The 13,386-nt window shown below is 45.7% G+C and overlaps 1 protein-coding gene across 1 annotated transcript in view; it reads right to left on the reverse strand.

Annotated features, from left to right (window-relative positions):
• Positions 1-10,473: 10,473 nt before the first annotated feature.
• The window catches only part of SMIM22 (small integral membrane protein 22), a 245,052-nt gene continuing 242,139 nt past the window's right edge, over positions 10,474-13,386 (reverse strand). The window contains exon 4 of the mRNA XM_085632221.1: positions 10,474-12,140. Coding sequence (XP_085488347.1) covers positions 12,087-12,140 — 54 coding nt within the window. The 3' untranslated portion in view covers positions 10,474-12,086. The remainder of the gene's footprint in view (positions 12,141-13,386) is intronic.

Consider the following 13,386-nt stretch of genomic DNA (forward strand, 5'->3'; position numbering starts at 1 on the left):
GTAATTTCGTGACCGGTTGGGTCGGGTTAAACTTAAACTCTATGCTTTCTACGTTACCGGTGTCAATATGACTCAAGGAAGGGAGTGCTTTATAAAGTTTTAATAGTACTCTTCTATTGAGGATGTCGTGGGTTCCCCTTGAGACAGTGGGGGATGAAGTGCAACTTTTTGTTGTCATTAGTGAAATCAGAAGAGATCGGCCACTGTTTGATTTCCTCCCTCTTTCCGATTTGTTTCTCCTCCGTGGTTTTTTCCTGGGACAATCGGGCAGTGATTTTGAACATTTTGAACGTTACATATGATGTTTTGAATGCGTTTGTCGTTGTTCTTTACGGTCGTTGCTGCTCAGCTTGCCATGCGCGGTGGTTGTTTATTAATTTAAGGTTGCTCCTGACCTTGCGGTCACACTCCTTAGGCGGAATGGCGTCCTTTACGCTGGTTGTGTTGACATCCCGATGTGGGGGTGGTTTTAGTGGTTTGTGTGGCCTGGGTTGTTGGATACCGTTTCGTTCCCTTTTCGGTGGGCTTGAATATGCTGTATACATTTACTGGCTGCAAATGTTCTGTTATGGGTTGAATTTGACTTATTGAGGTGGAGATCTTATTGGTGGATGGGGTCATTTCGGCCTCTGGGCGGACATCTTCAATGTTTGTGGATGCTATATCGTCTTCACTTTGAGTCGCGTCTTGCTCCTCCATGGTGCTTGTTACATTCTGTGCCTGTCTTAGTTTTTTCCCGTTTCTGGCCTTTCTCAAGTGTTTTCTCTCCCGCTTGGATAGTGGGGCTGTTGCTTTTGGTGACTTGATGCTATAATCAATTGAGGGAAGGGCCAGGGTGCCTGTGTTGCCTAATACTTCTGTTGGTGGTGGTTTCTTTGTATTTCCCGGTGTTTGAGCTAAGTTGGTCTCCAGTGCTTTTGCTCCTTAAGGGGGCTAGGACGAACCTGATCCTCTTCCCTCAGTGTTTCTTTTACTTTGTTGACTGGTGGGTTGGTCTTAGATGAGGTGTCCCTGATAACCACCAGTAATTCAGACATTAAACTTGGGACTACAGCTAATTGATCTATTATTTGAGTGCAGTGGCATATTTGATAAGTTGTTTCTCGATCTTGCTGCACCCTCGTGATCATTTCGTTAAAGTTTTGCAAGTTTTGTTCAACTCCATGTACATGGATGGCTAGGGTGTTTAAAAGATCCACTTGCATGTCTAACTTGTCTGCGTGGTAAATCATAGCTTTACCGATGGTGTTCAAAGTATTTAACAGATACGCCCAGACTGTCTTCGGTGGTGAGCTGGCTTTCTCTTCCTGTGGTAGTTGGAGATCCAGGGACGGTAACTTCGGTGAATCCGGAATCTCACTTGGTTTCTCCCTTTTTTGTGACTGCGGCACCGTGAGGGAATTTTCAAGGTTTTTAAATATGTAGGGCGTATCATCATATTGGTTGAAAAATGAGAGATCCTGGCCACTTTGCTGCACTGTTTCCAGTGAGTTACGTCGCGTTGTAAATTGGTCTTACTTCTTGATGTTTATTTCGACAGGGTCCAAGTCGTCTGTAGGAGTGTACGTGTGTGTGTTTCCAAATGGGCTAAGGATGTTTGAGCTCATCTCATTTGTTGGGACACCCTCATTGCTGCAGTAGCGGCTAAGTGCTGATTGTTTTTCCAGCTGCAGATGTGATTCTGAAGCGGTGGTTGGTAATGTATTAATGCCTCCGTAGCTTTAATTTTATGGCTTTGTCCCCTTTCTAGAAGAGTGTTGGTTGTGTGAAATTGCGAGCCTTGGACCTCACAGTTTGTTGCATTTTGGGGGACTGGTCCCGTTTCCCAAAGTTCTTCTGTTTCTTCTATTTCGTGCTTGTTGCTCTTACTGCTGCTTCTGTCCCGGAGGGGCTTTGTGGCGACTTCACTTTGAGTGTCGGTGGTGTTGTTACTAAGTTTATAGTACCCAAGGCGATCGAGTTCAATGCAATCCTGGTTAATCTTGATGGTTTTTGTAGCCACTTTTTAAAAAAATCGGTGATCAGCGCCCGTTTGCTGCTGGTTGGGCGTGAATGGTGTCTAGATGGTACTAATGGAGTACCTTTCTTGCCACCTTCAGGAACAACGTGTGGGGCGGACTCGATGAATTTTTTGCCTATGGTAGACTTGGTGCTTGTCTTTCCAGGGGTTACTGCAGTGATCGTGGATGAAACTCCCAACGTGTACTGCTTGTCGCAGTTTATTTGCCTTGGCTCTGTTTGGTTCTCTCCTCCCTGTGGGGAGCCAGGTGGGGTACTGGTTTCCTCCATGACCAACGCCGGGGGGGCCATCCTTTTCCGTTTCTTTCTTTGAGTTAGCCAACAATTTTTTGTCATTTTTCTCCCCTCCCCTCGTCCTTCCAGACCTCATGGCGAGTTGTTGCCCTTTCACCTAGTGAACCGGAATTGCAGGCTTGGACAGTGGCTTTGAAATGTTTTGACAAATTTTGAATCGTTTGTTTTGTTAGTTTAATAGAATCTGTCTGAGAAGTGAGTGAATCGGTTTTTGGTTTGGTCTGTCCGTTCTGTGAGGTCTAGGGGAGGGGCGCAGTTGGTTTTCAAATCCGGATCCCCTTACCCCACCCCCAGCCCCTTCTCACAACTTCTCACCGTTAGTCACTGCCTCTGCTACCGGTCACCATCAGCTGGCATGTGGGCTGGTGTGCGTGCTGCTACTTCTCCCCTGCTTCTCCCCTGTGGATGGGGGGCTCTTATCTCCTTGCTGGGCACTTTCCTAGACTGTCGGCTGTCACGCACAGCTCGCACTCTGCTCGCCACCTCCTCTCCCCTGCCTCGCTCGTCTTCGTCCCCTGGTGCCTGATACCTACTCCACTCTCCCCCGTTGCCCTGGAAACTGCCCACTGTGCACCATCCGCACCTCAGCTGAAACTGGCTCGGTGCTCAGGAGCACGGGGAGGAGCAGGAGGAGTAGTGGAGCGGTGATGCTGACAGCACCGGACTGGCGGGCAGGTGGGCAAGCTGCTAGGAGTGCGAGACGGAGACCACAGGGGTCTCGTAAGCGGATGCCGACTGTGATAATAGCTGCGCTTGCCGGTCGCTGGTTTGCTTATTGCCGATCCTCAGGGTCACGGTTACCGTCCTCAGTTGCTGGCCACTTAAATAACTAAATGACCTCTCCTGTAAAGTTAAAGACTGGAAACGTACCTGTGGTTTTAATACTTGTGCTGTATAATACTTGTGCTGTATCTCCTGCAATGTAATGACCCTGATGTCTGGCCTGCAAAGTAACGTTCACATACCTCAAGGGCAACTTTTCCATACCGGTTGCTAAGTCTGTAGGTTAATACATAAAAAAAAGGAAAAGAACTCTGTCTCCCTTACATGGTAGGCATTAGCACATTTAATCACTGTTAGACACAATAAGTTCCAATAACCAGCCTACACTACAATCTTGCTTCCTGTACCCTCCAGATAATGGCTGCAATGAGAAAAGCCTCTTTATTAGCTAGAGGCACCCTATCATAAATGGCCTGTTGCTTCTCCATTCTGTGAATAATAGGCCACTGGGTGAAGCTCCTTGGTCTTTGGATCTCTTTGTGACAATACTGCCCCAATGGCAAAGAAGGCGGCATCAATCTCTACTTCAAAAGGTAGATCATTGGGATGCCTTAAGAAAGGAACAGATGTAAAAGCTATTTTCTGTTTATTAAATGCATGTTCCTGTTCTTTAACCTATTTGAAATTCACCCTTTTAGTCAATTGTACAGTGGAGCATATGATGGCTGAAAAATTCTGTATGAGCTGTTGATCGATGTTGTCAAAACAGATTATCCTCTGCACTTTGTTCACATTCTGTGGAGAGTACCATTCTAGAACTGCCCTGACTTTCACAGGGTCCTTGGCAATATTTTAGCTAGAGATGTTTCAACCTAGAAAAAGGTAATGGTTGGAACGTCAAAAATAAATGTTTCTACTTAGTCATACACCGTTTCTACTCAGTCTTGTGAGCACTTTCGACACAGCCTCTTTTATGTTCTCCTGTGAAACCATGCTCTCTGATGGTTCCAGAATGCACAATAATAATTTGTGTTTGCAGTCATTTAAATAAGAAGTCTGTTGCTCGAGCTGTGGTTTGGGTCTCTTCAATAAATTGTTTACTTCATCTAGTTGGCATGCGTGTAGAATTCAAGGACGTAATCCTACAATGCGTGAGCACAATTTAACAGAGAAAGCTATCGCAAAAGTAGTCTGAAACATTGGACACCACACTTAAAGTTACTGAGATCAGAACTGCAATTGAGGGTTTGGCCAAGATAAATCACCCAGTGATGATCGGGTTTCATAGGAATTTTAGACCGCTTTCCAGGATTTATTGGCATCTTGGTTATTTGATGTGTACCTGGCAGCTAAGAAAGCCGGCACCTTACCCCAACCACAAAGGAAGCAATAGTTGTAGCTTTACCCAAGACACATATGAATTCCTTAAATGTGTCTTCATATTGACCATGCTCGGCCTAGCCTACAGAACACTAGGCAAGGCTGTGGCAATCGGGGTCACCAGGCTTTTGAGGGACTGGTTCATCATCATCAATCAGGTTTTGCAACACATTAGAGCACCTCACCAGACCTTGATGTGTCACTGATTGAATTGCCCTGCAGTTTCACTCAGTTATTGGTCATGGCCTCTATAGATAAGGGGTATGTCTGGAACACCCTTATTTGAGATTACCTGTTCACAGTTATGACCTAAATAGTATTCGGGAATGAAGTACCAACCTGGATCGGACTGCCTTACATAGAACCCACAGCTTTTGTACGAGATGGACGCAATGGTTCGGAGTGAAGGGCCTGCTGTAGGAATACAGTTTGAAAGCTACACACGTAATATTTCACCGTAAGCGGATGATGCACTTTTTAGGTCTCGCCTGCGAAAGCAGCGCGAAGCGCTGCTGTCCGCCAGCGAGATCTATTGTTGCTGACTTGCCTCGGAAGTGGGACAGGAGATGGGCATGCGCAAGGCTTTTGGTGGATTTGAGCCGGTGTACGCGTACATGAACACGCACGTGCACACACGCGATGTGCACATCTCCTGTCCCGCTTCCGACCACATGCCAGCCCCGTTGGAGCGGGCCGCTGCAAGAAGGGGCCGCTCAGAATTTGCAAAAGTACACTTTGCACCAACAATAGCCCACACGGAGCCCCCTAGCCCTTCTTCACTCACCGGGCTGCTCTTCTGGGGGGGGGGGGGGGGGGTGCTCCTCCTCACGGCTGCAGCACTTCTGTTGCGGGGCTTCCCTGCACTCCTGAGAGCCCCGCGCTGCTGTGGTCAGCCTCGGCCGCCGCATTCTTCACCCGGGCCCCCTCCTGGGACCCGGGGCTTCTCTTCACTCCGGCCGCCACCGCGGGGCTCTCCCTTCAGCATGGGAGCATCGCGTTAGCACGGCACGCCCGTTTCTGTTTTTGCCGGAGCAGGCCCCGCCCACGTCCCGGGCAAGGGCGCCTGACTTCCGGCTTGAAGATTAGTTAATTGGAGGCTTCAAAGGACAGATTTTGTCTCTGTTAAAGGGACACAAAACCAATTAACTCCTAAATTGAGTTGCGATCGTTATGACATTCCTGAGCTCATTCATACCTTTCCCCCTTCGCCCCCCCCCCTCACCCCCTCCTCTTCCGAACACCACGGACGATGGTGTAAGCACGGCGCATGGGTGCGGGATTATCTCCAATTTAATCAGATAAAGTTTGTAAGTATTACTTCTTTTACAGCATACACGTAATTAACAGTTGCTTTGAATGATATGTTTAAGAAATAGTTGTTAGCAATGTATAGAATTGTTAAAATACAATAGTGTGAAAACCAATACCTCAATTATTTTTAAATTTACACGTTTGACAAGTGTATTTATACTTGTTGGGAAAGGCGCTGTATTTATATATTAAAGTTCTGCAGATCCGTTACAAGTATTTAAAATCATGGCATACAGTGCCTTTACCTGCCATTTTAACGGATTTTAAAACTTAATTGGATTTTAAGTGAACTTTTTATTTTTAAATGTATGTATTTGTTTCATGACGCATGAACTAATGTATTTTGGAAATCTTTATAGTGCACTCTGTGTACTTGTTTTAAAAAACGCTGGGTAGACGGTGTTATAGTAACGCGAGTGATGCTCACACTCGGGTGCAGTTTCCAGTAACACGGCGTACCATCATTAACTGGAAGGCTCGCACTGTGCTTGCCTTGTTGGGTTGTGGGGTGTGAGGTCCTTTCATAAACGAGTTTGGGAGGAAATACGTTGCTACGCAGCCTTGGGGGTTTGCCGCAGTATTTGTGAGAGTAAGTGTAATTTCTCTGCAGGAGCAAACTGCCACACACTAGCAGCCCATGGGGAAGTCCAACATCGCCACTGTGGCTAGGATATACCAGAGTCTCTATTTTCTTTTCTGGAAGGATGCCTCCCCTGTTTAATAGCAAGCATATATCGGTAATTATTTTACGCTGTTGCTATCACAATGGACATTAACAGCAGGAAACAACATCCAGCGTTGAAACCGGACAGTGGCATGTGCCCAGAGGTGGTTCCCAGGACATCTGTCTAGTAATAAATGCCTTGACTTTCCCGCCTCCCCTGGGCCAGGCCTTAGTGGCAATGTGGTACATTTTACAGTCCCCCCTGGCTCGTAGAGATGCTTATCTCGTGTTCCTCAATCTATTGAAGGGTTATATTGTGGAAGCTGTGCTCCTGTTATTGGAATGTTTGTGTATTTATGACAAGGATGTGGCATAACGGCCAGAGCTGCCGACTATGGAGCTGGGGAACCAGGTTTTTGTCTCAGCGTCTGCTCCGCATTCTGTGATTCTGGGCAAATCACTTAATCTCATCGTGCGTACCAAAAATGAATGTGGCCATGTGTCAGGTAACTAGTGCTCATGTAAAGCACACCGATACCTCCGGGTCGAGTTTGCGCAATATAAAACTGCAACAAAAAAAGGTAATGCGCATAGATGTAATGGCTGGTCATCCCACACAACACTTTCCACATGTCTCACACCTCACGTGCACAAGGTACCCTCTACACCGCCAAGGAACCGGCTTTCGTGTATCACCACGTCTTGTGGTCAGTCACAATGAATGCGGGTACTACGTGGTTGGGTTTTTGTGTTTATTTATGCAGTGTCTTACCGTTGTTATTGAAACTCTGTCAAGTCTGAATGAAGCAAACAGAGAAAGGCCTGCAATCTGGAGCACAGAGTATTTATTTTCTAATTAAAGCAGGTAAACTGCATATGTTCTTAATAGGACACACAGATCTTAGGAGAGCTCTATCAGATGACTGCTGAGCATCTGGTCCTGCTTCTGACATGTTATGGGCCTTTGCAGCTAGGATCGTGCTAGTTCACCAGAGCCTTCTCATAACCTGGGGTCCCTGCATGTCCACAGTCCACTGGGAGTGATGCCACGGGTCCAAGCTCATCCATCATTTCACTGACCTTTCCTACTCTCCCCACTGTAGCATTATTTATGTATTCATTATATATGATGCAGCTCAGCCGACAGGCTTTAAAAAGACTAGGACAATTTATCATGTTCGATGTGCTGCTGTAAAACCTCCCCTTGTGTAATGCTTCTCAGATACAAAGTCTGAGAGCGAGGGTGGGTAGGGGCTGGTGAAATTACCAGTTACTCACCTGTAATTCAACTGTGTTTTAGTGGAAGTAGTGGAATTAAATGACAACAGTGTAAATTATACTGTGACGAGCACAATCTCCTAACACTTTTTGTTTAATTTTATAGCACGGGTGCCAAATACATTTGAAATGCAATAGGCCTCGCATTTGAGAGAGTTGGAGCTATTGGCATTGTAAATGACAATGCCTTTTATTTGCTGTAAAAACAACACACAAATAAAAGGTATTGTCATTTACAATGGCAATAGCTCAAAACCTTGTAAATGCGAGACCTATTGCATTGCAAATGCTTGTTATTTTAACCATGGAGACACAACCACTGATCTTAAGTCCACTGTGATCAAAAAACACAGTTCGGTATATTGCCCGGTTTATAGGTGAAGGAAAAACTTATGCTTATGCCTAATCTGACCGTTTAATAGGCTGGGGTCTGAGGGAATCCCCTGTTTTACCTCTCAAATGGGAAATGACAACTGTTAATTTTCCAAGTGCAAAGATATATCACGACCTGGCCGAGGTAATTGATGGAAACATCCATCAAGGACCTAACTGCAACCTGAACATATGCCCCGTTCTGGAACAATCGTCCCCACTCAGTACTAGGTAGGATAGCCCTTTCCAAGATGGTGGCACTACCTCGACACTGATATGACTGATAATGTATGTGATTGGGTCCGAGTCAGATATACAGTGGCACTACAAAAGTTTTAGTTGTTGATTACAGAAGGGGAAGTGGACATATCACTCCCCAAATCGTTGTTTGGACACGATAATAAAACTCATCGACATATTACATTATTAAACAGTGATATACATTGTTGAGAATTCTTCCTTATGGGCTCAAAGACTGAGACGGCATGTGCACCTGGCCTGCCCTTGTCGTAAGTTCAGAGGTAGGAGCAACTTTTGGCCCTTCGATGTGGACACGGGCAGGTGTGCATCAACCGGACGTCAAGTTTGAGGTACAAAACGTCTTTACATTTTTAAAGCCTTAAACTGCCATACCCTGTTCCCACTGGTTAGCTCATTTCATATGGTGCAAACACGCAGGCAGTCCGACAAACCTGGGTTAACAGCACGAAGGGACCCCAAACACACGTGGTACTTGCACCCGGTCGGTACAAGAAAGGGGATTGCTCTGCTGGATCCGATTGGAACTAGTTAAGATATCATTCGAACTACTTAAGGCCAGAGAGCTGACTACAGAACTGACAGATGTGGACAGGGAACACACTCTTGAATACCCTGCTAGGGTCTCTAGGAACGCCAGGTACAAACTAATCCAACACAACATACTCCATCAAACATTTTTAAAACGGCAACTTTTGCCTAAAATGTTTCCCGGGCCTTCAACAGATGTCCAAGATATGTGGCAAGGGCAAAGTTTTTTTTGCATAGCTTCAGGACCTGTAGTGTCATCGCACCTTTTTGGTTAAGAATCACAATATAGACACAGCTCATACAGGGTGAACCAACAGTCATAAACATAAATCTAGCCTTCTCTACCTTAGAGAAGTAGGCTAGAATGCAAGCTTGTCTTGGCATTTCTGTTGGCTACGAGGCAGATAGCCATGCAATGGAAATCCCCCAACCCGCCAGATCACTGTATGTATGGAAGGGAGAGTCTGTAATGGGCTGAAGCTGAAAATGAGGCCCTTTTCAATTAGCACAGGGGATAGCGGTGTATGAGTGGTGCATGAGTGAATGAGCGGAGTATGAGTGCATGAGTAATGGTCTGTGATATGATTCTGTTAGCTTTAGTAGACCCCCATTGAATTAGCAGGCAAGTGGACGACTCTAGTACAGACTTATAGCTGCAGGCTGACCAGTGCCCCATAGTGCCACTGCATGTGCAATGGGGCCTTGTTGGACACATCAAATGAGGAGACCGTGTGTGTGTGTGCAGGACAACAGCCTCCCCTTGACATGGTCATGTCTAGTCTTGGTTATACCCCGCTGATGCTGGATACTTCTGCATACCTCACAAAATGGATCCTATCTCTCCATCTACAAAGGTGCATGTAATGCATGTTTCATGCTTTGCATTAGAGGACAAGAGTCTGATTTACCTTCACCTGAAAAGTTCACACTAGCTCTTATTTTAACCAACAAGCACACTTCGCTCCTTAATTTGAGACTGAATGACATATTAAGCGTGTGCTTGATTATGCTAACATGTTAAATATCATAAACTCCATAAATATATTTTAATAACTCCTAGAAAAGGCATACTTTTAAATCCGTCAGCAGCCACACTAACATCATGCACCACCACTCAAAAAGGATTCTGTGCGCTATGAATGAGAAGGCCTGCGGATTTAGGGCCATATTATCAAGAACGGCGATAACATTATCACTGGTTTAGCGGTAGGAAACTGCCGCTAAAGCGGCGATAAGGGGCTTGATAATATGCCCTTGAGAATTCCAATAGAAGCCCCGGTTTGATGTCGTTCTCACCAGAACCTGGGCTTCTATTGGAATTCTCGAGGGCATATTATCAAGCCCCTCATCGCCGCTTTAGCGGCAGTTTCCTGCTGTTAAAGCGGCGATAATGCTATCACCGTTCTTGATAATATGGCCCATAGAGTTCATGGGAGCACAAACTAGAAATCCTGGTGTGGGAACAGCACGTCTGGAGGCACAGGAGTATTCCAGCAAACGACATGTGGAAAATATGAGGTACGGCCGGCGCAAGGGGCTTGTAAATAAGCCCCAGAGTTGGAGCGGGACAGGCTTGGACACAAAAAGTGATTACATGAGTCTATACAGATACGGCACTTTCGATACAAGAATGAATCAGTCTTTTTTATGTTAATCTTTTTATTGAATTATTTCTGCATTACAAGTAGAGGCACGGTGCATGCATTGAGCTCTTGTTCAAGTGTTCTACCTATTCACAATGTGTAAAGTGTTCGTGCCAGAGGAAATATTGTCATTCAGGAAAGTGCATTGAGCGTTTGGAGACGCAATAAGCAGGCAACAGAAACGCAAACCGTTTCATAGGTCAGGGCACAAGTACCACTCACAGGAACCATTCACAATAAACGCCATCTTTAGAAGGGTGTTTCGTTTTTGCAAAGATGCTGCCCACAAACCTCGTTGTATTGACCGCTTCTCTGCGACGGTTCACTTTCAATGCCGGAAGCCACTGTCTTTCAGTTTCTGCTGCAACACGTGACTGGGGCCACAGAGCGGTTGGGTCCGGAACTTTTCCTTCATCAGACCTTATCAGTACTGTTTCTGCAGCTGTGTCTCGTGAGCTTCATACCCGACGGAACCATTTAAAGTACAATCTAGACACACAGTTTGGAGGCTGTAAGCGTGCTCTGGCGCGCCCTCGGATCTCATGCTAGAAGAAACATATTTGGTTTGTTCAAGCTTTTACATATCTGTTCCACAGCGTCATGCTCCTTTTAGTTCAGATTTTTACTTAGGACATGTAAATACAACCTACTATCTGGAAACACCTGGGCTGAGAAAACAGGGGGACGTTGTAGGGAGGATTTACGTGCCTGGACATGATAGAATCAAGTCTATAGATGACTTAATTAGGCAATGTCAACATTGTTTGTTATCACGAGGTAGACTTAGCTCACTTTTTTCTCAAAACCTTTGAGGAAGCACAACGACTCTTACTCCCATGTGGTATTGTTCGAGAGGTTTTCTTTGTTGTGTTCTGTGTCACTGGGGAACGAAAGGTGAGACACCCGTAAGCTGTGCCTATGCACCAGTGTACATTTGCACTTAGTTGCAGCACCCTGACCTCTTCTTTATGCACCCCCCCCCCGCACTTTAGCCCATGGTAGTGAAAGGACGCGTTCAATAATGGGGAATGCTGTATTCCCACCAGGGTGGCCGACAAACATATTTTCAGTTTTTGCACCATTCTAATTTATTTAGTGGGGTGTCACCTACCCGGGGCAGATAAGCTCCTGCCGACTATGCTATGCCAGGAGTATGGCGCGTTAAAAGGTTTGAGGAGAATGTTTGCTTCAGTGAGTGGTGATGGAAGGAGGTCATGTTTACCACACAGCATTTCGATAAAAAAAACTGACTGCTTTAAGATTAAACAAAATTGGCTACAAAGTTACTGTAGAGGACGAGATGTTATCACTTGTTGGGACAGGCAAGGCCTTTTCCCTGTTGTCCAACGGGTGCTTGGTCAGTGCCTGGGTGAGTTTACAGTCTTCCAAGGGTTCTAAACCCAGGATACACGTATGCAACAACTTGTGACAAGGCACTGATAGCACATATTCAACATGTATCAGTATGCACATCTTGACTAATGTGTGTAAGAATGTAAGAGAGAGCACTCAGTGTGAAGAATGCAGAGAAAAAGAGAGATAAAAAGAGAGGATTTTTTGCAGTCGACTCAATGATGCTTCCGTCCTGGGGTTGGACCACTGCGGTGGAAGCTCTATGGCTCCATGGCGAGGTTGTCCACTCCAATCTTCTGGTGCTTGTGTCCTTTCTGGAGCAGAAATAAAACACAAAAGATAGATGAACAAGGGTGAGAAGACAAACTAAAACAATGTGAACTCAAAACGACAAATTCTCCTAATTTTACATATTCTTCCCTCCTGCTTCTATACTTTGTTGCTAATATCTCTACTAGCAACTGAGATTCCAGCAATCAAACAGCAGAGGATAGGGGGAGATGAGTGGTACCAATTGCAAAGAGAAAAACAAAGCTGACAATACTGTGTGTACTTGTGTCAAAGACATATTTTGTAGATGAATACACAACTCTTTATTTTTAACAGAAGATCACTCATTATTAACTGTGGGAAACACGATGACATGCCTATCAAATTAAACATAGAGGCTCTGGAGAGCACAGAGCAATTTTGTGCCGGTTGCTAACAGGGATCTCCTCTGACGTTCACTTCCTGTGATCAATGGTGAATCCTGCCTGCCTACCTAACAGGCCACTAGCTCTACACCTATGCTTCCTGCAAGGCATACCAGGTGCCTTATTATACAAAGTAACTCGATGGGCCCCATTGGTGTTTGCACTTCCATATTATAGACACAAGCTCAAAGGTAAAGAAGCTGTCAGAAGCACGCTGACAGTGTCCCACCTAAAAGGTGGCGCAAGGTCAGTACGCCCCCTAATGGCAGTCCTCTGGAGAGGATGAAGTGGGTCCTATGGATCCCCTAGACATACCCATTCAGGTGGGTGCAGTCACTCACTGTACCTGCAAGGGGATTTCCAATCTCTCTGAAAGTGCAGCCGGTGTGCCGCCTGCACAGTGAAACGCAGAGCGGCTGCTTCAAAGCTGCTATATATTTCACATGAATGCGCAGCCCCCAGGGCAGCACGAGTTTGCGTCTGATCTAGGGGCTGCGCATTCAATCTCATATGGTGCACTCTTTTGTTTGCGCAGGGCGCACCTTTTTAAGGTGAGCCAAGAGCAAACAAGGAAAATGCGCCACATTGTGTACTATGGCCCCAGATGTGCCCACCGGAATGTGTCGGAGTGTACGCGTCAAAAGTGACGCTTATGCCTGACATCACTTCGGCCAGTTTCTTGGTTGTTAAAAGGCACTTCTCTGGAGTGACAAATGTTGGTTATGGATGACAGTTAGTCATAAGGCACACACCTTGCTAGTTTCGCTCACAGTTAACAGCACTAAAGGCAGTAAGTAATAACATATATTAGAATCATAATGCATACATGCAAATAGTTTTATTTTAGGGAAAGAAGTCCCTTTTT

The sequence above is a fragment of the Triturus cristatus genome, chromosome 10 (assembly GCF_964204655.1).
Source record: "Triturus cristatus chromosome 10, aTriCri1.1, whole genome shotgun sequence".
Classification (NCBI taxonomy): domain Eukaryota; kingdom Metazoa; phylum Chordata; class Amphibia; order Caudata; family Salamandridae; genus Triturus; species Triturus cristatus.